The following is a 20,833-nucleotide window of genomic DNA, read 5'->3' as shown; positions in this document are numbered from 1 at the left end:
TTCTTAGGAGAGGGGATCTCCCCTTCCTTCCAGTACCCAGGACAAAGGTGTTAGCTTTTAGCAAGAGCCAAAAGGCTCTTAGCCTGTGGAATCTTATCTGCTTGGTTCTCCTATTATACAAGGCTGCTGATTGCTCTCATATAGATTTAATCTGAATAGATAAAACAGATTTGTTGTTGTTGTTTAGTTGGTTAGTCGTGTCCGACTCTTCGTGACCCCATGGACCAGAGCACAACAGGTACTCCTTCCACTGCCTCCCGCAGTTTGGTCAAACTCATGCTGGTAGCTTCGAGAACACTGTCCAACCATCTCATCCTCTGTTGTCCCCTTCTCCTTGTGCCCTCCATCTTTCCCAACATCAGGGTCTTTTCCAGGGAGTCTTCTCTGCTCATGAGGTGGCCAAAGTATTGGAGCCTCAGCTTCAGGATCTGTCCTTCCAGTGAGCACTCAGGGCTGATTTCCTTAAGAATAGAGAGGTTTGATCTTCTTGCAGTCCATGGGACTCTCAAGAGTCTCCTCCAGCACCATCTTTCAAAAGCATCAATTCTTCGGTGATCAGCCTTCTTTATGGTCCAGCTCTCACTTCCATACATCACTACTGGGAAAACCATGGCTTTAACTATACGGACCTTTGTTGGCAAGGAGATGTCTCTGCTTTTTAAGATGCTGTCCAGGTTTGTCATTGCTTTTCTCCCAAGAACAGATTTACAAGAAGCCAAAATCCTACAATGCTGCTTGCTTACGGCAGTGGTGGGCAGCTCTCCACACCCCCTGCCACCGCCTGTATGACTTCACCTTTTCTGCTAGGAAATAGGGACTTACTGATAACACTTGTGAAAATGAGGCACAGTGTACATTTTGAAATAAATGGCAGAAAATTAGTCTGTCTAGAATTTCAGGTTGTAGCTGTTCAGCCATGTGAAGCAAGTACACACACGCCACAGCCAACACGTTGCTGTTTTCCAAACTACAACTATTAGAGCAGCAGCAAATATATATATATTAAAAAATGGCAGTATTGATGGGATTGTGGTTTTTGCTTTGTACTCCTCTTTAACCAATGGAGGTACCAGGGGAAGAGATCAAAGTGAGAGAAGAAGCTTTGACTGTTTCCTGTGTCCGGCTGCTGTTAAAGACTGGGGAGTCGAAGCAGAAAAGAAACTGGCAACTTTATTCATGCTTTCATCCCACAGGGAATGAAATCGCTCAGGGAGGGGGAAGAATTCCATGAATTCAGCAGCTGCCCCAGTTTTGTATTGTAGATGATTGAGGCAAGCAATCAGCCCATGTGACTCATGACTCAGCCATGTTTTATTTGTTTTTGGTTTTAAGGAGCAAGGTGGAAGAGGCTGACAAATCAGAATAAAGAGAAGGAAGGCTGTAAAAACCTCAGCCCAGTATGGCAATACACTATTCTGCACATGCGATGGGGAGATCAATATTTGTGTGCGTTCAGAGCAGGCATAGGCAAACTCGGCCCTCCAGATGTTTTGGGACTACAATTCCCATGATCCCCAGCTAACAGGACCAGTGGTCTGGGATGATGGGAATTGTAGTCCCTAATCATCTGGAGGGCCGAGTTTGCCTATGCCTGGTTTGGAGGAAGGTAAAAACTCAGTTAGGAATATCACCACAGGACCAAATCATCTGAACTATTAATAAAGCGATGAATATTTAATCCCACCCACGGGATTTTCTGCTCATGTGAATCTTGCATTGATGGGTGTATTGCATGCTTTCAGCCATCAAAAATGAGCCAGTTGTTGTGGCTGTTTTTTAGAGCTGCTTTTTCATCTCTGGTGAGATGTTTCTGGGTGTATTTAAATACTGTGAAGTATTGAGGGAAAACCTAATCAAGATGTTTTATCGATGGTGCTTAACACCTACGTGGGTGGCGCTGTGGGTTAAACCACAGAGCCTAGGACTTGCTGATCGAAAGGTCGGCGGTTCAAATCCCCACGGCGGGGTGAGCTCCCATCATTCGGTCCCAGCTCCTGCCCACCTAGCAGTTCGAAAGCACCCCTAAGTGCAAGTAGATACATAGGGACCGCTTTGTAGCGGGAAGGTAAACGGCGTTTCCATTTGCGGCGCTGGTGCTGGTTCGCCAGATGCAGCTTCGTCATGCTGACCACGTGACCTGGAAGTGTCTTTGGACAGCGCCGGCTCCCGGCCTCTTGAGTGAGATGAGCGCACAACCCTAGAGTTGGTCACGACTGGCCCTGACGGGCAGGGGTACCTTTACCTTTACTTTAACAGCTACCAAAATAGCTAAAATGTATAAGACAAAAACAAAGCTGTGCTGGAGGTCTGGTGAAACAGAGGGGACACTTATACATGTTTGGTGGACCTGTGAAAAAGTCAAAAGCTTCTGGAACACAGTATATGCCGAGCTTAAAAAAATGTTTAAGTATAACTTTATGAAAAATACAGAAGCTTTTCTAGTAGGGATAATGGACATAGGTATAACAAGAGAAGATCAGAAAATATTCCTCTATGCCACAGGAGCGGCAAGGATCCTAATTGCTAAAAACTCGAAAAAAGAAACTGTGCCAACAAAAAAGGAATGGCAAGATAAACTGTTAGAGTATATTGAAATGGCTAGATTAACAGAGACAATTAGAGATCACTCTAGACAAGAGTTTCAAAAAGCATGGGGAAAATGCAGAGAATACTTCACAAAACAGTGCCCTCAAATACATACCTGGACTTGTTTCGATTATTGTCTGCAGGAGACTTTGTGGATATTTAAGTTATAATTAGAAAAACCTTAATAATTATTCATAAAGGAAACAAGTCCTGGAGAGCCCATTTCAGACAGTCATTTCCCAACCTGATTGAGAGATGCTGATGATTGAGCCTGAAACTTTTATTCATGCAAAGCATGTTGTCTGCCATGGAGCCATGGCTCTTCCCCCTTGGACTCTGGCCATCGTTCCCCCAGAAGAGATTTTTGCCTCCTGGAGCTCTTGGCGTTGCTTTTCCCTCTCCAGGCTAGCTCCAGCCAAGCAGACTAATGGAAAAACTTGGCTTAGCTTCACCTCAAACAACTCTTAACATCCATACCAAAGAATCAGGACTAAATTTGGAAATGGGATAAGGAGGACGCTCGTTTGTCAAGTTTTTGGAAATCTGAAGGAAAAACAAAGCATGAGCAAGAATTAGTAAACTGGGCCATATTATTTTGCAAAGTTACTTTGGTTTAATAAACACTTTCATGGGCTGCGAATCCTTTACTTTTCTCACTGGTAGAGGACTTCATGCCTTGGAACACATTCCCAATGTGCAGACGGGCATTATTATTGTACATGCTGTCTCCTCCCTTTGGTGTGGCTCAACGCAACATATAATTCCAGTCCTAAAAATTGAAGGATACATATCAAGGAGGAATTTGGCCCGTGTGCCATCATCCAGTTTTAGCCAGAGCAGGAAGTGACAGAGTGTCCTAACTACAGATGACCAGATGGATAACATGGCATTCCCTGACCCCTGTCAAAGTTTTCAGGTCACGCTTGCTCATTTGCTTCAGTAGCAGGGAAACTCTTGATTGCTTCTTCGTTACCCCATCCTGCCACAATCTGACAGGATCACTTTCCGACAATACTTTTTGTTGTTGTTTAGCAGGTGGCGCTGTGGGTTAAAGCCTCAGCGCCTAGGACTTGCCGATCGAAAGGTCGGCGGTTCGAATCCCTGCGGCGGGGTGCGCTCCCGCTGCTCGGTCCCAGCGCCTGCCAACCTAGCAGTTCGAAAGCACCTCCGGGTGCAAGTAGATAAATAGGGACCGCTTACCAGCGGGAAGGTAAACGGCGTTTCCGTGTGCGGCTCTGGCTCGCCAGAGCAGCAATGTCACGCTGGCCACGTGACCCGGAAGTGTCTCCGGACAGCGCTGGCCCCTGGCCTCTTAAGTGAGATGGGCGCACAACCCCAGAGTCTGTCAAGACTGGCCCGTACGGGCAGGGGTACCTTTACCTTTTACCTTTAGTCATTTAGTCGTGTCCGACTCTTTGTGACCCAATGGACCAGAGCACGCCAGGCGCTTCTGTCTTCCACTGCCTCCCGCAGTTTGGTCAAACTCATGCTGGTAGCTTCGAGAACACTGTCCCACCATCTCGTCCTCTGTCGTCCCCTTCTCCTTTTGCCCTCCATCTTTCCCATCATCAGGGTCTTTTCCAGGGAGTCTTCTCTTCTCATGAGGTGGCCAAAGTATTGGAGCATTCGCTTTGGGATCTGTCCTTCCAGTGAGCACTCAGGGCTGATTTCCTTCAGAATGGATAGGTTTGATCTTCTTTGCAGTCCATGGGACTCTCAAGATTTGATTTGACTGAGTGTGGATAAAACAGATTTTTTGTTGTTGTTTAGTCGCTTAGTCCAACCGTCTCGTCCTCTGTCGTCCCCTTCTCCTTGTGACTTCAATATTTCCCAACATCAGGGTCTTTTCCAGGGAGTCTTCTCTTCTCATGAGGTGGCCAAAGTATTGGAGCCTCAGCTTCAGGATCTGTCCTTCAAGTGAGCACTCAGGGCTGATTTCCTTAAGAATGGATAGGTTTGATCACTCATGGTTTAAAGTAGGGTTGTACATTTTTATTGATTTTATCTGTTTTATCTGTTGTAAACTGCTTTGTTCTGCAGAGAGACATGGCCCTTTCTCATGTTTTTTCTATAACCTGGTTGCTGATGGTGAATGATAGATATTTGGCAATTGAGCAACCTGTCTAATATTTTTATCTAAAGCCCCCTTGAAATGTTTCTCGAAAGACATTCACCCGCAGCGTGGGAGGGAAATTTGTTCAAAAAGAAGCATATTTAGTATGGCAGCAGGGATGTTTGTTTAGAATTTCACAGTGTTGGACTTGTGTTGCTTTGAGACCTCCTGCCTGCCTGCAAATCCCTTCTGCCATCGCTTCCTGCACATTTGGGAATAAACAAGATGATTGCACAGATCATAAATTTCCCAAGTGTTCTCTGCCCCAAAGGAAACCATAGCGGCTGCTCTGGACTTCCCACCGCTCAGGAAAAGACAAACACAAAGCGTGGAAATGAGATTCAGAGTGACATGAGGCCTGTTTTACAGAATGGAAGGCGAAAACATTATGCTGCCTAAAATCTCCTTGTCTTAAGTGGACTAGTACAGTGGTGCCTCGCAAGACGAAATTAATTCGTTCCGCAAGTCTTTTCGTCTTGCGAGTTTTTCGTCTTGCGAAGCACGGTTTCCCATAGGAATGCATTGAAAATCAATCAATGCGTTCCTATGGAAACCGCCTTCAGACCAGGTTTGGGGACAGTCTGTCCCCCGACCTCTTCTGAAGGCCGACGGGGGGGGGTGTGAAAGTCTTTGCTCCCCCCCCCTTCCCGGGACAGCGGAGACTTCGCTGTCCTGGGGCGATTTTAAAATGCTGGCGGGCGGCAGCGAAGCCTTCGCTGCCGCTCGCCAGCATTTTAAAAACCCCGGGACAGCGGAGGACTTCTCCGCTGTCCGGGGCGATCTTAAAATGCTGGCGGGCGGCAGCGCTGCCGCCCGCCAGCATTTTAAAATCCCCCGGGAAGGCAGGCAGGGGGGACAAAGACTTTTGCCCCCCACCCGCCTTCAGAAGAGGTCCAGAGGGCTCTCCAAGCTGCGGATAGCAGCCTGCTGCCCCGCGTGAGGGGCAGACATTCGCAGCTTGGGGAGCCCTGCAGGACTTCCCCGCAGGGCTCTCCAAGCTGCGGATAGCAGCCTGCTGCCCCGTGTGAGGGGCGCTCTTAAGCAGAGCGCCCCTCGCGCGGCGCAGACATTCGCAGCTTGGGGAACCCTGCAGGACTTCCCCGCAGGGCTCTCCAAGCGGCGAATGTCGGCCCCGCGCGAGGGGCGCTCTGCTTAAGAGCGCCCCTCGCGCGGGGCAGCAGGCTGCGCACCTTCCCCTCTGTTCCCGGACCTGTCCTGAAGGCTTGCAGTGGGAGGAGGGCTTTCCTCCCCACCGCCAACATTCAGAATGCTGTTCTGAATGTGGCGGTGGGGAGGAAAAACCCTCCTCCCACCGCAAGCCCCGGGAAGAGAGGAGAAGCGCTGCGCACCTTCCCCTCTGTTCCCGGACCTGTCCTGAAGGCTTGCGGTGGGAGGAGGGCTTTCCTCCCCACCGCCAACATTCAGAATGCTGTTCTGAATGTGGCGGTGGGGAGGAAAAACCCTCCTCCCACCGCAAGCCCCGGGAAGAGAGGAGAAGCGTTGCGCACCTTCCCCTCTGTTCCCGGACCTGTCCTGAAGGCTTGCAGTGGGAGGAGGGCTTTCCTCCCCACCGCCAACATTCAGAATGCTGTTCTGAATGTGGCGGTGGGGAGGAAAAACCCTCCTCCCACCGCAAGCCCCGGGAAGAGAGGAGAAGCGCTGCGCACCTTCCCCTCTGTTCCCGGACCTGTCCTGAAGGCTTGCAGTGGGAGGAGGGCTTTCCTCCCCACCGCCAACATTCAGAATGCTGTTCTGAATGTTGGCGGTGGGGAGGAAAAACCCTCCTCCCACCGCAAGCCCCGGGAACAGAGGAGAAGCGTTGCGCACCTTCCCCTCTGTTCCCGGACCTGTCCTGAAGGCTTGCAGTGGGAGGAGGGCTTTCCTCCCCACCGCCAACATTCAGAATGCTGTTCTGAATGTTGGCGGTGGGGAGGAAAAACCCTCCTCCCACCGCAAGCCCCGGGAACAGAGGAGAAGCCCTTCGCGCCTTCCCCTCTGTTCCCGGACCTCCCACCGCAAGCCTTAGGACAGGTCCGGGAACAGAGGAGAAGGCGCGCTGCGCTTCCCCACTGTCCCCGGAGATTTCCCTATGGGCTTTCGTCTTGCGAAGCAAGCCCATAGGGAAATTCGTCTTGCGAAGCCGCTAAAAAATCGGAAAACCCTTTCGTCTTGCGGGTTTTTCGTTTAGCGAGGCATTCGTCTTGCGGGGCACCACTGTAATGCATTGCCCATTGTGGCAAAGCCAAGCCAATCCTACTGGAGCTTCTTGTTGGAAGGTGGGGATAAAAAGAAAAATCAGTACACTGGTACACTTAATTCATTCCGGAGGTCTGTACTTAACCTGAAACTGTTCTTAACCTAGAATCATAGAATCATAGAATCATAGAGTTGGAAGAGACCACAAGGGCCATCGAGTCCAACCCCCTGCCAAGCAGGAAACACCATCAGAGCACTCCTGACATATGGTTGTCAAGCCTCTGCTTAAAGACCTCCAAAGAAGGAGACTCCACCACACTCCTTGGCAGCAAATTCCACTGTCGAACAGCTCTTACTGTCAGGAAGTTCTTCCTAATGTTTAGGTGGAATCTTCTTTCTTGTAGTTTGGATCCATTGCTCTGTGTCCGCTTCTCTGGAGCAGCAGAAAACAACCTTTCCTCCCTCCTCTATGTGACATCCTTTTATATATTTGAACATGGCTATCATATCACCCCTTAACCTCCTCTTCTCCAGGCTAAACATGCCCAGCTCCCTTAGCCGTTCCTCATAAGGCATCGTTTCCAGGCCTTTGACCATTTTGGTTGCCCTCCTCTGGACACGTTCCAGTTTGTCACAGTGTTGGACTCGCTTTAGCTAATGGTGCCTCCTGCCACCGCTGCGCCGCCGGAGCACAATTTATTAATTTTCCAATAAGAACATCCAATTAACATATCAAATCCAATCCAATAAAAAAGTCCAATTGTCTTCCAAATTGTAATGATTTTTGTTTTCATGCTGAAGCAAAGTTCTTAACCTGAAGCACTATTTCTGGGTTAGCGGAGTCTGTAACCTGAAGCATATGTAACCTGAAGCGTATGTAACCCGAGATACCACTGTAATAATGAATAATTGCTAATAGTAATAGTTTTTGCTAATAGTAAAGAGCTCCTTATAAGGCTACTAAAAAGACGGATAAATGAAAATGCATTCATTCAATCATTCTACTTCCCCATGTGCTAAAATTCTGAGGTTACCATAGGAATGGCCTGCGACCAATAACAGATGGGGATATTTTCCTACCGCTGAGCCACAGATATGGAGAGAGAGACTCGAGATGCAGAAAGCACTGCAAATGTCTTTGAGCCCTTCAATTATCTCTGCCGTAAAATGCAAGGATGTGGACCCTACCCAAATAACAAGGGGGGAGAGAGCACAATGGAAGTGTTTAAACAATTTGAAACAGCTGCAAGGAAGAAATACTGTAAACAGCGGCCAGATGTAGTAATGTCTCTTTTTTAAAAAAATCGCAATAAACTATGTAGCTTCATGTTTTCCATATGTAAAAAGGTTGAGAACTCTTTCAGAAGGCTGATGGAAAGGGCTGTCAAATGTGTGCAAGCGAGAGAACCTATGGAGCAGTTTGGGTGAGAGGGGCAACTGTATTAACAAACTGAGCACCTTCAAAGTTTTAGAATATAGAATATTGCATGGATATTATTGCTTTGTGCGTGTGGCTTTCAGAAACTGTGGAGAACTTGCTAATAAAACCCCAAAATGTTACCTCTAAAATTTTACCCTCTGATTGCACAGAAATATTTATTAATACGAATGATTACTTGTAAATAGAAATTGTGTGTAGCATTTTATGTGGCAATTTACAGTCCCTGAACAACCCTTCACAATCCTGTAAGGTAGATTTTTGCAGTCTTCCAGATTCCCTGGGGCCTGGGCTTACCAATCGGAAGGTCGGCGGTTCGAATCCCCGCAACGGAGAGAGCTCTCGTTGCTCTGTCCCAGCTCCTGCCAACCTAGCAGTTTGAAAGCACACCAGTGCAAGTAGATCAATAGGTACCGCTCCGGCGGGAAGGTAGACTGCGTTTCCGTGCGCTGCTCTGGTTCGCCAGAAGCGGCTTAGTCATGCTGGCCACATGACCTGGAAAAACTGTTTGCAGACAAACGCCGGCTCCCTCGGCCAGTAAAGCGAGATGAGCGCCGCAACTGCGACTGGACCTAACGGCCAGGGGTCTTTTCCCTTTCCCTTTTTACTTCCTGTCAGCTCATGGCAAAAGTGAATTATCTGATCTAAGAACTCCTTGATACAAACTCTGGAAAAAACATGCTACTTGCAAATGTGTGTGATGAAATCTTAATTGTGCCCCCCCCCCCAATCAGCCTCTGAATTTTAACCAAAGCAGCAACAGGGGAGAAAGTGTATTTAACCCTTTGATAGTTTACTCTTTCAGATAATCTGTCAAAGCCATGGCTGTTCCAGATGGCTTTTAATTGTTTCCTTGTCTTTGTTAACTTTTGCGATGTTACCTCCATGAATGGTGTCTGTGTGTGTGGGTGAGACCTTCAGGATTTTTTTGGGTAGTTTTATATTGGATGTGTTTTATGCTCCATATGGTGTTTTATTCTGTAAGCTGTTTTGAATTCACCTTGTGAAAAAAGGCAGGATAGAAGTCAATAAATGACTGGATGAATGCTGTTCTCGACCCGCCATTTCCTCACTCGGATCTGCCTCCTGAAATTGCTTTCCCCTGTGACTTAGGCTCCATAAGTGCAGCTGTTAAAGGTAAAGGGACCCCTGACTGTTAAGTTGTGGGTTGACATAGCAGCCGACACAGCGATTTCTCCAAGCAGCTCTTTATTTTGTAAGCTGGAATAGAAACTGAACAGCAAACAGCTCAGCCGGCCTGCTTTTATAGGCAGCTGGCTGTCAACATTGTAGCAAGAACAACCCAGGGTTTCCCGCCTAAAATAACTGACGTGGACCTGAGTGAAAACTACATACACAATACTCCTGGTGGCCTGGGTGAGAACTTCAATACATAACACCCCTCCCCACCGAGATAAGGCGTTAGTTACAATCGTAATGGTTTCCTTATATACAGCACTACACGTAATGGTTCAATTAGGCACAAAGCATATCGGTTACATTTCACATTACTTCCATTAGACCAACAGTGTTACATGTCCAACAACATAGTCCTTTAAATACGGTCTACTGGCCTTGTGGATTTCCTGGGCGGAGAGTTCAACAGCTTCTGAGGCCACGGCCTCCTCAGTGGCTTTCTGCAGCGTGAGGTCTGGCTTGGCGAGAAGATGCCGTTGCAGACGGATGTCCCGGACCCCACAGATGATTTGATCCATCAGGGCATCATCTAAGTCTCGGAACTTGCAGTGCATTGCAGCCTGTCGGAGGGTGGTGGTGTAGTTGTTGATTGACTCCCCCTCTGCCTGGTTCCAGTGGTAGAACGCATGGTGGGCAGCAATCTTGGATGGCCTTGGGGCTTAGTGGTTGCGGAGCTTCTCTTGAATCTTGTCCCAAGGTGCTGCCTGGACTGCCTCAGGCGCAACCAATGCTCGGGCCGTCGCGAACACTTCGGGGCCACAAAGGCTGAGGAGAGGCCCCGCTTCTGCTCTACACACCCTCTTGTCAGCTCATTTGCTTGGAGGTAGCAGTCAAACCGAGCGAGGTAGGAGTCCCAGGATTCAGAGGCTGGGGCAAACGGCGGTAGAGGCACGAGTGAAGCCATGGTTCCGATGCCGACGTGGAGGCGATGGATGGTACACCGTGCTCTAGCCAGAACAGTCAGCTCTGAATTGGTTCTGCTCCGTGATTTCGCTCAGTGTTTCAGCTCCGTGATTCAGCTCATCTCAGAGGGTGGCTGCGTCTGGCTGTGCTCTGATGTCCATTGATCCCATCCTCGTCGCCAGTGTTAAGTTGTGGGTTGACATAGCAGCCGACACAGCGATTTCTCCAAGCAGCTCTTTATTTTGTAAGCTGGAATAGAAACTGAACAGCAAACAGCTCAGCCGGCCTGCTTTTATAGGCAGCTGGCTGTCAACATTATAGCAAGAACAACCCAGGGTTTCCCGCCTAAAATAACTGACGTGGACCTGAGTGAAAACTACATACACAATACTCCTGGTGGCCTGGGTGAGAACTTCAATACATAACACTGACCATTAGGTCCAGTCGTGACCGACTCTGGGGTTGCGGCACTCATCTTGCTTTATTGGCCGAGGGAGCCGGTGTACAGCTTCCGGGTCATGTGGCCAGCATGACGAACCAGAGCAGCACATGGAAACGCCGTTTACCTTCCCGCTGGAGTGGTACCTATTTATCTACTTGCACTTTGTGCTTTCGAACTGCTAGGTTGCAGTTGTTACCCTTGTACAAATTCAGTGGAAACAGGACAACAGTGGGAAAGACCATAGCTCAATGGTAGTAGAGCTTCTGCCTTATGTACAGAAAACCCCAGGTTCTCTAGGTAGGGCTGCGTTCTATGTTCTTAAGAATTGTTGAATTTCTTGGGTAACTGATGTGTTTCTTGGAAAGTTAAGGTGATTGTTTTATTGGTCGTACCTTGGATCCCAAACGCCTTGCCAGTCGAACATTTTGGCTCCCAAACACCGCAAACCCGGAAGCGAGTGTTCCAGTTTGCAAACATTCATTGGAACCCAAACATCTGACGTGACTTCCACGGCTTCTGATTGGCTGCAGTAGCTCCCTGCAGCCAATCAGAAGCCACGCCTTGGTTGTCGAATATTTTGGAAGTCGAACGGACTTCCGGAACAGATTCCATTGGACTTCCGAGGCACAACTGCATTTTATATTCTCTATGGTTTATTTTGGAGGGACACGGGTGGCGCTGTGGGTTAAACCACAGAGCCTAGGACTTGCCGATCAGAAGGTCAGCGGTTCGAATCCCTGCGACGAGGTGAGCTCCCGTTGATCCCTGCTCCTGCCAACCTAGCAGTCCGAAAGCACGTCAAAGTGCAAGTAGATAAATTACCTCCAGCGGGAAGGTAAATGGCGTTTCCGTGTGCTGCTCTGGTTCGCCAGAAGCGGCTTAGTCATGCTGGCCACATGACCCGGAAGCTGTACACCAGCTCCCTCGGCCAATAAAGTGAGATGAGCGCCGCAACCCCAGAGTCTGTCATGACTGGACCTAATGGTCAGGGGTCCCTTTACCTTTACCTATGGTTTATTTATTTTTATGAAGAGTGTTATACAAGTAAAATGAATGAATGAATGAATGGAGCAGCAGCTTTGGAGATGGCAACATTGAAAAATGTATTGCAGGAAAAGAGTTAAGTGCCCCTTTCCCCCTTGTAGCTCATGTGCTCAAAAGTGAAGACCCTCAAGCTTATTTTTCATTTAATAATAATAATATAATTAATTCAGAGCTTCATATTACACATTATGTTTGTAACATGCTGTTTGTCCTCTCTTAGCCAGTACCAAAATGCCAGAAGGGGCTTTAGGTCTCATGTACAACACTATTTATGTAGCTAAGCTGAAACTTCATCCCCACACCTCACTACATGCAGCCCATTAAAATGAGACCCATGTTTGAACTGACCTTTTGGTGAATTTAGATAATCTGGATTCACCACTCTAGAAGAAGAAGGCCCTGAGATGGTGGCCAGGAGACAAATAAAGACTTCTTTGAGAGTTTTAAGGGAAACGTATTGGAACGAGACTCGCAATCCGGACTCAAGTATGTTAAAATGCTGTGCTTCAGGATTTTATATGTTGCCGCAGCCCATCAGAAACACTGGAACAAGAAGAGGAAAATCTCTTTAGAAGATCCTATCTCACTAAGCTTTTCAGGAAGGACTAGAAACAGTGCTGTGTCAGATATAACAAAAGGCTATTAGTTCAGGTAATGTTTTTGTTGTGCCAACCTAGCAGTTTGAAAGCACACCAGTGCAAGTAGATCAATAGGTACCGCTCCGGCGGGAAGGTAGACTGCCTTTCCATGCGCTGCTCTGGTTCGCGTTAGAAACTTCCCTCGTCTTGCAACATCACCCAGTACATGCCATTGTGTAGGTCTTTTGCAGAATGTGGTATTAAATGCAGTTTTGAGAACTTCACAGTTGTGAAGCCTGGAAAAAGAGAGCGAGCGAGCTGCTGAATGTATAATAAATTTAATGTTCCATTTCAGGAAAGACGGAGGCTGTGATCAAGAACTTCAGTCCGCACTATAAACGCCAATACGCAGCGTCCTTCTGCAAGCACATCCAGAATGAGCTGGAACAAAACAGGGACCTGCAGTCCCATTTCTTAAAAACAAAGGTAACTACAAGAAGAGTTTGCTATTTCACTGGCTGTATGTGCCCTACGCATTCTGAAACCCTTTTATTGATTGCAGGTTGTTGGTTGTTTACCGCCTGCTCACATGAGCCACTTCTCCTTGGCACTTCCTGGTTTTGGCAAACCACAATAGCTGTTAATGTCAGAAGCTCGTCCTACACTCAAGTAGGACCCTGGCAGAGACACATGCCTGACTGGCATGTTCTCTCCCTCCTGGTCGACTGTTCGGGAGCTTCAAAAGCTTTCTTCTGCCCAAACATCACAGCGACCAATGCCAACAGACATCAGCACACTTAGGGATCTGCAGAGTTTGTACAGCTTGCGTAACAGACCTCAGCAACTCAGCATTTTGGCTAATCTACTTTATTTTCATATAAACACACATGGAGCACTGCAGCATGGCTCTCTCTCTCTAGCATCAGACAGCAAAGAGAGAAAGAACAAAGGACAATAGTCCCACTTCGCGGAACACAGTAACACAAACATCCTGTCTCCGTCACTTCCCACTCTGTGGAGTCAAAACATACACCGTCATGTGATAGACAACAAACCCATGACTGCAATCATGGAGCAGGAATTCTAACAAGTTTCAAGTCCTCACCCAGAAATGAAGTTTGTTTGTTTGTTTTTTAGCAAAATTATCCTACAAAACCACAAAAAGGGCAACGGTCCTGTCCCCTGTATTCAATGTCACACAACACATTTTTCAGTGCCACAACACACTTTTAGCTACAAGGCCTTTTCATCGGGGTAGTGGGTGGGGAGGGGGAAAACTAGTGCACCCCCAGGCAGGCTGCAGTGTGAAATAATGTAATTCAGTCCGTCTCCTTCCTTCCTATTCCCATCTATCAGCTTTATATAGAGGGCAAAGAACCCCATCACCCTTGCTAAAAGACTTCCTGGAGATGTTTTTAAATTGGAAACTTGGGCTTTAATTTGAAACTGGACTGAGAGAGGCTGAGGCTTCAGATTGGGGGCTGATAATGGGATATGGTGTCTCTGAGCAAGTACAGAGCGCATTTAAGTTTGTTTGTTCTATTAGATGTTTAATAGTACGTTTTCACTCTTTGAGGCAACTTGGAACAAATCCTTTGTTATTTACTAACCTTGGATCCTAGAGCAATAGGCAAGTAGGATCCTAGAGTGCAACAACTGATTGGCTTGCAGGAGAAGACCAATCAGGCTCCAGGAAGACGTTAATCAGCCTATTAGGCTGGTAGGATCGTAGAATGCAACAACTGATTGGCCTGCAGGAAAAGACCAATCAGGCTCCAGGAAGGAAGCAGAATTGGCCAATCAGATGGGACTCATTGTGTAAATAATGTATATAAAAGCCTGAGGCTTGGGGACATAATTCAATCACTGTTTTACAAGCTGCAATAAAGAGCATGAAATCACTAGAGGACTCAGAGTATATTTCATCCTTAAAGCTAATTTAAAAAAAAACAACTAAACTAAAGCAACAGCTTAAAACAGAACTATAGATGGGCTTGTACACCAAAGACATGCAGAGTTCAAGCAAACATTTCGCTAGCCAGTGTAACTTTGCACTGTGCTGTCAATGCCAGCTCCCAAACAACAGAAGCTATAGGCCAGAAGCTTTCAGTTTCTATTCTAACATATTCTAGTCAGGTTTTGGACAACCCCCCCATGAAAAAACACACCCCTTTCTTTTTACAAACGAAGAAGCAGAAAAAAGCCATTTCTATTTCTCAGTAACCTGTCTTTTCTATAGCCCCCTGCAGACTCCAGTATGGTCTTTTATGAAGGAGAAGTGTCACATTTTGCTGAAGACGTGAAGAAATGGAAAGACAGATATATAGTGGTTAACAGCAAATATGCCGTGGAGAGCTTTGAAAACAAAGAGGTAAATTGTCAGTTTACTGGGTGCTGAAGCTTGATGTCATGGTGCATTGATTCATCATGTTCAGTTTTGAGATCCTCAGTGCTGCTTCACTGACTAGTGGATAGTGGCAACGGAATAAATGCAAAACACTTTTACCCAGTGTTACTCTAATTTCTTTTCTACTGAGTGATTCCTACTTAAGGGATCACATCTGAATATTGACCTCCCAGGTATTTTTTACTTTATGGCACCATGAAATTCACTCTCTCCCCTGCTCCCCACTTCCCTGCATTGTTCCTTTGCTTGTTTCCATTGTAATTTATTTATTTCATATAATTTATACACTGCTTGGTGGTGGTTGTTGTTGTTTTAAAAAAGAACAACCTCAAAACGGTTTACAAAAGATGAAACAGGAAAATCAAGAAAGATTTACAACCCTGCTTTAAAACATACCAAAGTTAAAATAGGAAAGCAGATTGCCTCGACTTTCTAAGCATCTGGGTAGGCTTGTGTGAGCAGGAATGTTTTTATCTGGCGCCACAAACAGCGTCTCCATCCCCATTGTTCTACCTGGACACTGAGGTCCAGCACCGAGGGCCTTCTGGCGGTTCCCTCACTGCGAGAAGCTAAGTTACAGGGAACCAGGCAGAGGGCCTTCTCGGTAGTGGCGCCCTCCCTGTGGAACGCCCTCCCACCAGATGTCAAAGAGAGCAACAACTACCAGACTTTTAGAAGACATCTGAAGGCAGCCCTGTTTAGGGAAGCTTTTAATGTTTGATGCATTACAGTATTTAAATATTTTCTTGGAAGCCGCCCAGAGTGGTTGCGGAAGCCCAGCCAGATGGGTGGAGTATAAATAATAAATTTATTATTATTATTATTATTTATTATTATTATGGTGTAGGCTCTTGCTTGATCTCAATAAGCAGGGAGTTCCAAAGTGCCACATGAAACGATCGAGTTCTTACAAATGTGGAAACAGGTAGCAGTCCCAGTTCTGCCGATCAAAGCAGTCAAGTAGGCACATATGTCAGGAGCTCAGCCTACACTCGAGTAGGACCCTGGCAGAGACACAGGCACAAATGACATGTTCTCTCCCTCCTGGTTGATCGTTCGGGAGCTTCAAAAGCTTCCTTCAGCCCGAACATCACAGCGACCGATGCCAACAGACATCAGTCCATTTAGGGATCCGCAGAGTTTGCGCAGCTTGCGTAACAGCCCTCAGCAACTCAGCATTTTGGCTAATCTACTTTATTGACATATAAACACACACAGAGAACTGCAGCATGGCTCTCTCTCTCTCTCTCTAGCATCAGAAAGCAAAGAGAAAGAACAAAGGACGATAGTCCCACTTGACGGAACACAGTAACACAAACATCCTGTCACCGTCACTTCCCACTCTGTGGAGTCAAAACATACACCGTCATGTGATAGACAGCAATCCCATGACTGCAATCACGGAGCAGCAATTCTAACAATATATAGGTTAGGTGATCTTGCAGGTATGTTAGTCCCAAGTTGTTAAGGGCTTTCGATGCTACAAGTAACACCTTGATTTGGCCTGGTAGGCAAGGCCTCATTCCTGTCAGCAGTTGTGATGATGTATTCTGCACTAACTGCACTCAGAGGGAAGCCCCACATAGAGTGCATTGCCACAATACAGTCTTGAAGTAACTAACGTGAACTACTGCGGCTAGGCTTTCCCAGTCCAGGAATGGCCGTAGCTCTCAAACCAGTTGCAGTTGGTAAAAGGCACTTCTAGCCACTGAGGCTACCTGAGCCACCAGTGACAGAGCAGAATTCAGAAGCACCCCCAATCTGCGAACCTGCTCCTTCAGGGAGAGTGCAACAGCTGTCCATGGATGCACGGGTCATTCTGTGTCCAGGGCAGCTGTCTACCAGCTCCATCTGGTACACCGGCTGAGACCCTACCTGCCCACAGACTGTCTCGCCAGAGTGGTGCATGCTCTGGTTATCTCTTGCTTGGACTACTGCAATGCGCTCTACGTGGGGCTGCCTTTAAAGGTGACCCAGAAATTCCCAACTAATCCAGAATGTGGCAGCTAGACTGGTGACTGGGAGCGGCCATTGATACCATATAACACCGGTCCTGAAAGACCTACATTGGCTCCCAGTACATTTCCGAGCACAATTCAAAGTGTTGGTGCTGACCTTGAAAGCCCTAAATGGCCTTGGCCCAGTATACCTGAAGGAGCGTCTCCACCCTCATTATTCAGCCCGGACACTGAGGTCCAGCTCCGAGGGCCTTCTGGCGGTTCCCTCACTGCGAGAGGCCAAGTTACAGGCAACCAGCAGAGGGCCTTCTCGGTAGTGGCGCCCGCCCTGTGGAACGCCCTCCCATCCGATGTCAAGGAAATAAACAACTCTCTGACTTTTAGAAGACATCTGAAGGCAGCCCTGTTTAGGGAAGTTTTAAATGTTTGATGTTTTATCATGTTTTTAATATTCTGTTGGGAGCCGCCCAGAGTGGCTGGGGAAACCCAGCCAGATGGGCAGGGTATAAATAATAAATTATTATTATATTATTATTATAACCTCATCAAGGATAAGCAACTGTGACCAGTTTCTCAAACCTGGGAACTGCTCAGCCACAGTACCTCCATCTTACCAGGATTCAAGCTTCGCTCGTTTTTCCTCGTCCATTTCACCACTGTGTCCAGCAAGGCCTCTTCTGATTCATATGTTATGGAGAAATTGAGCTAAGTGTCATCAGCATACTGATGGCACCTCGCCTCAAAACTCCTAATGACCACTCCAGGTGGCTTCATGTATATATTAAATAGCCCGGGGGCTGAAAGGCACTCTCTCAATTCTACTCTCTGACCTTAGTCCTGAAGGTAGGAACAGAACCATGAATATGCCATGCCACATAATTCGTGGAGCAGATTTTTACTCCATGAAAAAAGTAACACCAGAAGCTGCTCGTGGTCAGGACAGCATGTTGGCTGTGCTCAAAAACTACCGTATTTTTCGCTCTATAAGACGCACCAGACCACAAGATGCACGTAGTTTTTGGAGGAGGAAAAAAAGAAAAAAAATATTCTGAATCTCAGACGCCAGAACAGCAAGAGGGATCGCTACGCAGTGAAAGCAGCAATCCCTATTGCTGTTCTGGCTTCTGGGATAGCTGTGCAGCCTGCATTCACTCCATAAGATGCACACACATTTCCCCTTACTTTTTAGGAGAGGAAAAAGTGAGTCTTATAGAGCAAAAAATACGGTATATTAAATTCTCGCATCAGGCAGTCTGAATATTGTGCCACGGAAAACTGAAATCCCTCAGCTGCACAGATTATACATACAGAAAATGTTTGCATAATTAATTTGATACTGTTTTTATTTATTCTGTGTAAGTGCTGAGTTGTTGCAAGCTGTGCTGGGAGCTTGTTGAAATCAAAGGGGAGCTGCAAGTCAAATAAATTAAATGCAGGTTTTTAATTTTGCTAAGCAGGTCAAGGAAATATATGGGTTCCTCCAAGTCTTACTCGGCCACTACTCTCACTTCTGAGCTTTTCAGGAGGCACAGCCCACAGGGACTAGAAACTTGTTTTCTCTTTCCTTTTTTTAATAAAGCAGACACCCCTAGAAAAGATGGAAACCCCCAGCTGTGGTTTCTGTGCACCCCTTAAAAAGCCACAATCCTTCTCTCATATCTGTACATCCATTTTAACATAAGTAACTTGAAGAAATATCAAAAGCTTGTTTTCTTAACCTTATTTCTCTTCTTTGAACCCAGGCGTTCCAGAAGGGCGTTAGTCCTAAAAGCTGCATTTTACCTGTTGGAGGCAAAGTACTGATGACAGAAGAGGAGTATAACTTGTTATCTGATAAACATTTTCCAGACCCGAGTGGTAAGGCGTGTCAAGTGAAAGTAGAATGCCCAATTTCCATCCCAACTGCCCTGTTTGATTATTGGCAAGACTTAGAAAGGGAGGACTGCTATATGAGACAGCAATCTTTTGTAGGTGCCTTCACATCAATAGAGTTTGTTCCAGGGTGGATTTGATTTAAGTCACTAGTCAGTAAGACTTAATTTAAATCTTTCTTTTTTTAAAAAAAGAAAGAAAAGACTCTTGCTGGTATAATCTTAATATTTACAACCAGATGAAGGTTTCATTTTTGGAATAATAAATTTTCAGAGTAGTTTTTTTACAGTTACATCAAAAATTACTGATTTGGTTATACTATTAGAAATACATAGACTGATAATTGTGACATTAATGTGAGGTTTAATAAGTTAACTGTTTATATTTGGACAACTTTTCTGCTGTACTTTATTGGAAGAAGAAAAAGAATCATTTCCTTAATAACAATTTAAACAATTTATGTAACTAAAACAATAACATTATAGGTTATGTATCCATGTTTGTTAACTGATGTGGTTAAACAATTTTTAAAAAACTTAGACTGAGTTTTAGCACACATGAAAAATTGAAAACAAATTCTTATTTCCTGATGTATAGCCTTTGGACTATGATATAGCTTAAATAGAAAATTATCTATAGAAATATTTTTCCTCCAAAAGCATTTTATTTTAAAAATCCAATTTAAATTTAAAAAATCCTATTACAAAAAATTCCAATTTAATTTTTAAAAAAATCAATTTTATTTATTTATTTTAACTCCTTGATTTTTATCCACCCTGGTTTGTTCCGATTCAGCAGTAAACAGCAGATTTTCCTGGGGGAGGTAGTGGGACACACAACTCTCAGACCCAGGGCTGGATTTAGGTTTGCTGAGGCCCTAAGCTACTGAAGGTAACCAAGGTAACACTGTACTAGTTTTTTTTATGTCTTTTTTTCTCTCTTAAAGGTTCCAATGAAAAGGAAAATGTGCAGGCTTTTGTTGGCCTTCCAAAGGAATTTCCGGTCTATCTGTGGCAACCATTCCTCCGACACAGTTGCTTCTGCTTCCTGGATCGGGAGTCGCAGAAGAAATTCAGCACCGTATTGAACGACTGCATCAGACACTTAAACCACGGTAGGTGCAAAAGGCTACGTTCAACATCCTTGCTATTGTGTCTACATATCTGATTGTCACCAGCTAGCGGGCCAATATTCTTTTGCAAAATTACTACATCACTCCCTTGTATGGAGCCGGAGGGAACTACAAATTATGGGTGATGTGGAAATGCCATGCAGTGGCATAGCGTGGGGGGTGCAGCGGGGGCCGGCCGCACCGGGCGCAACATCTGGGGGGGGCACTCGCACTCATAGCTCTCTGCCCCTACCGGGTTACGGGGCGCAAATTACTTGCCTTGCCCCAGGTGCTGACAACCCACGCTACGCCACTGATGCCATGTTAGGCCTTTCTCTGCTCTTTCCAGCCACAGCCATGGGGTGGGGTGGGTAGAGAAAGCACCGTATTTTTTGCTCTATAAGACGCACCAGACCATAAGACGCACCTAGTTTTTCGAGGAGGAAAACAAGAAAAAAAATATTCTGAATCTCAGAAGCCAGAACAACAAGAGGGATCGCTGCGCAGCGAAAGCAGTAATCCCTCTTGCTGTTCTGGCTTCTGGGATAGCTGCGCAGCCTGCCTTCGCTCCATAAGACGCACACACATTTCCCCTTACTTTTTAGGAGGGAAAAAGTGAGTCTTATAGAGCCAAAAATACGGTAAGTGCAATGACATCATGAAATTAAGGAAGTGATATTATTACATGTTGTAGGGGAGAATTCAGCCGACTATTTTGTCAAGCTTGGGGAAGGAAGGTGGACGTTGGATTTACAATCCCATTATTCGTTTTCTGACTTTGTGCTTTTGAGTAGCTGTGCAAATGGGGGGTACTGCCGAGGCTGTCATCAGAAGGCATCTGTTACACGTTGAAGCTGAGCAGGCCTAGGCCTGGTCAGTTCTTCAGTGGCAGACTGACTGCCCACAAACCCTACGTCTGCCATCTTGAGTTTCATGGTGACAGAAAAGTACAGTGGTTGTGTCTGGGTTTGGCTGTGGGACTTGGTCA

General features: G+C 46.2%; 1 protein-coding gene across 1 annotated transcript in view; it reads left to right on the top strand.

Annotated features, from left to right (window-relative positions):
- Window positions 1–20,833, top strand: part of NIBAN1 (niban apoptosis regulator 1) — a 101,461-nt gene that overhangs the window by 38,252 nt on the left and 42,376 nt on the right. Inside the window, exons 2-5 of the mRNA XM_083743806.1 lie at window positions 12,853–12,983; window positions 14,737–14,868; window positions 18,605–18,719; window positions 19,681–19,848. Coding sequence (XP_083599932.1) covers window positions 12,853–12,983; window positions 14,737–14,868; window positions 18,605–18,719; window positions 19,681–19,848 — 546 coding nt within the window. The remainder of the gene's footprint in view (window positions 1–12,852; window positions 12,984–14,736; window positions 14,869–18,604; window positions 18,720–19,680; window positions 19,849–20,833) is intronic.

The sequence above is a fragment of the Podarcis gaigeae genome, assembly GCF_964106915.1.
Source record: "Podarcis gaigeae genome assembly, chromosome: 6".
NCBI classification, from domain to species: domain Eukaryota; kingdom Metazoa; phylum Chordata; class Lepidosauria; order Squamata; family Lacertidae; genus Podarcis; species Podarcis gaigeae.
This window is presented reverse-complemented; position numbering and strand designations above follow the sequence as displayed.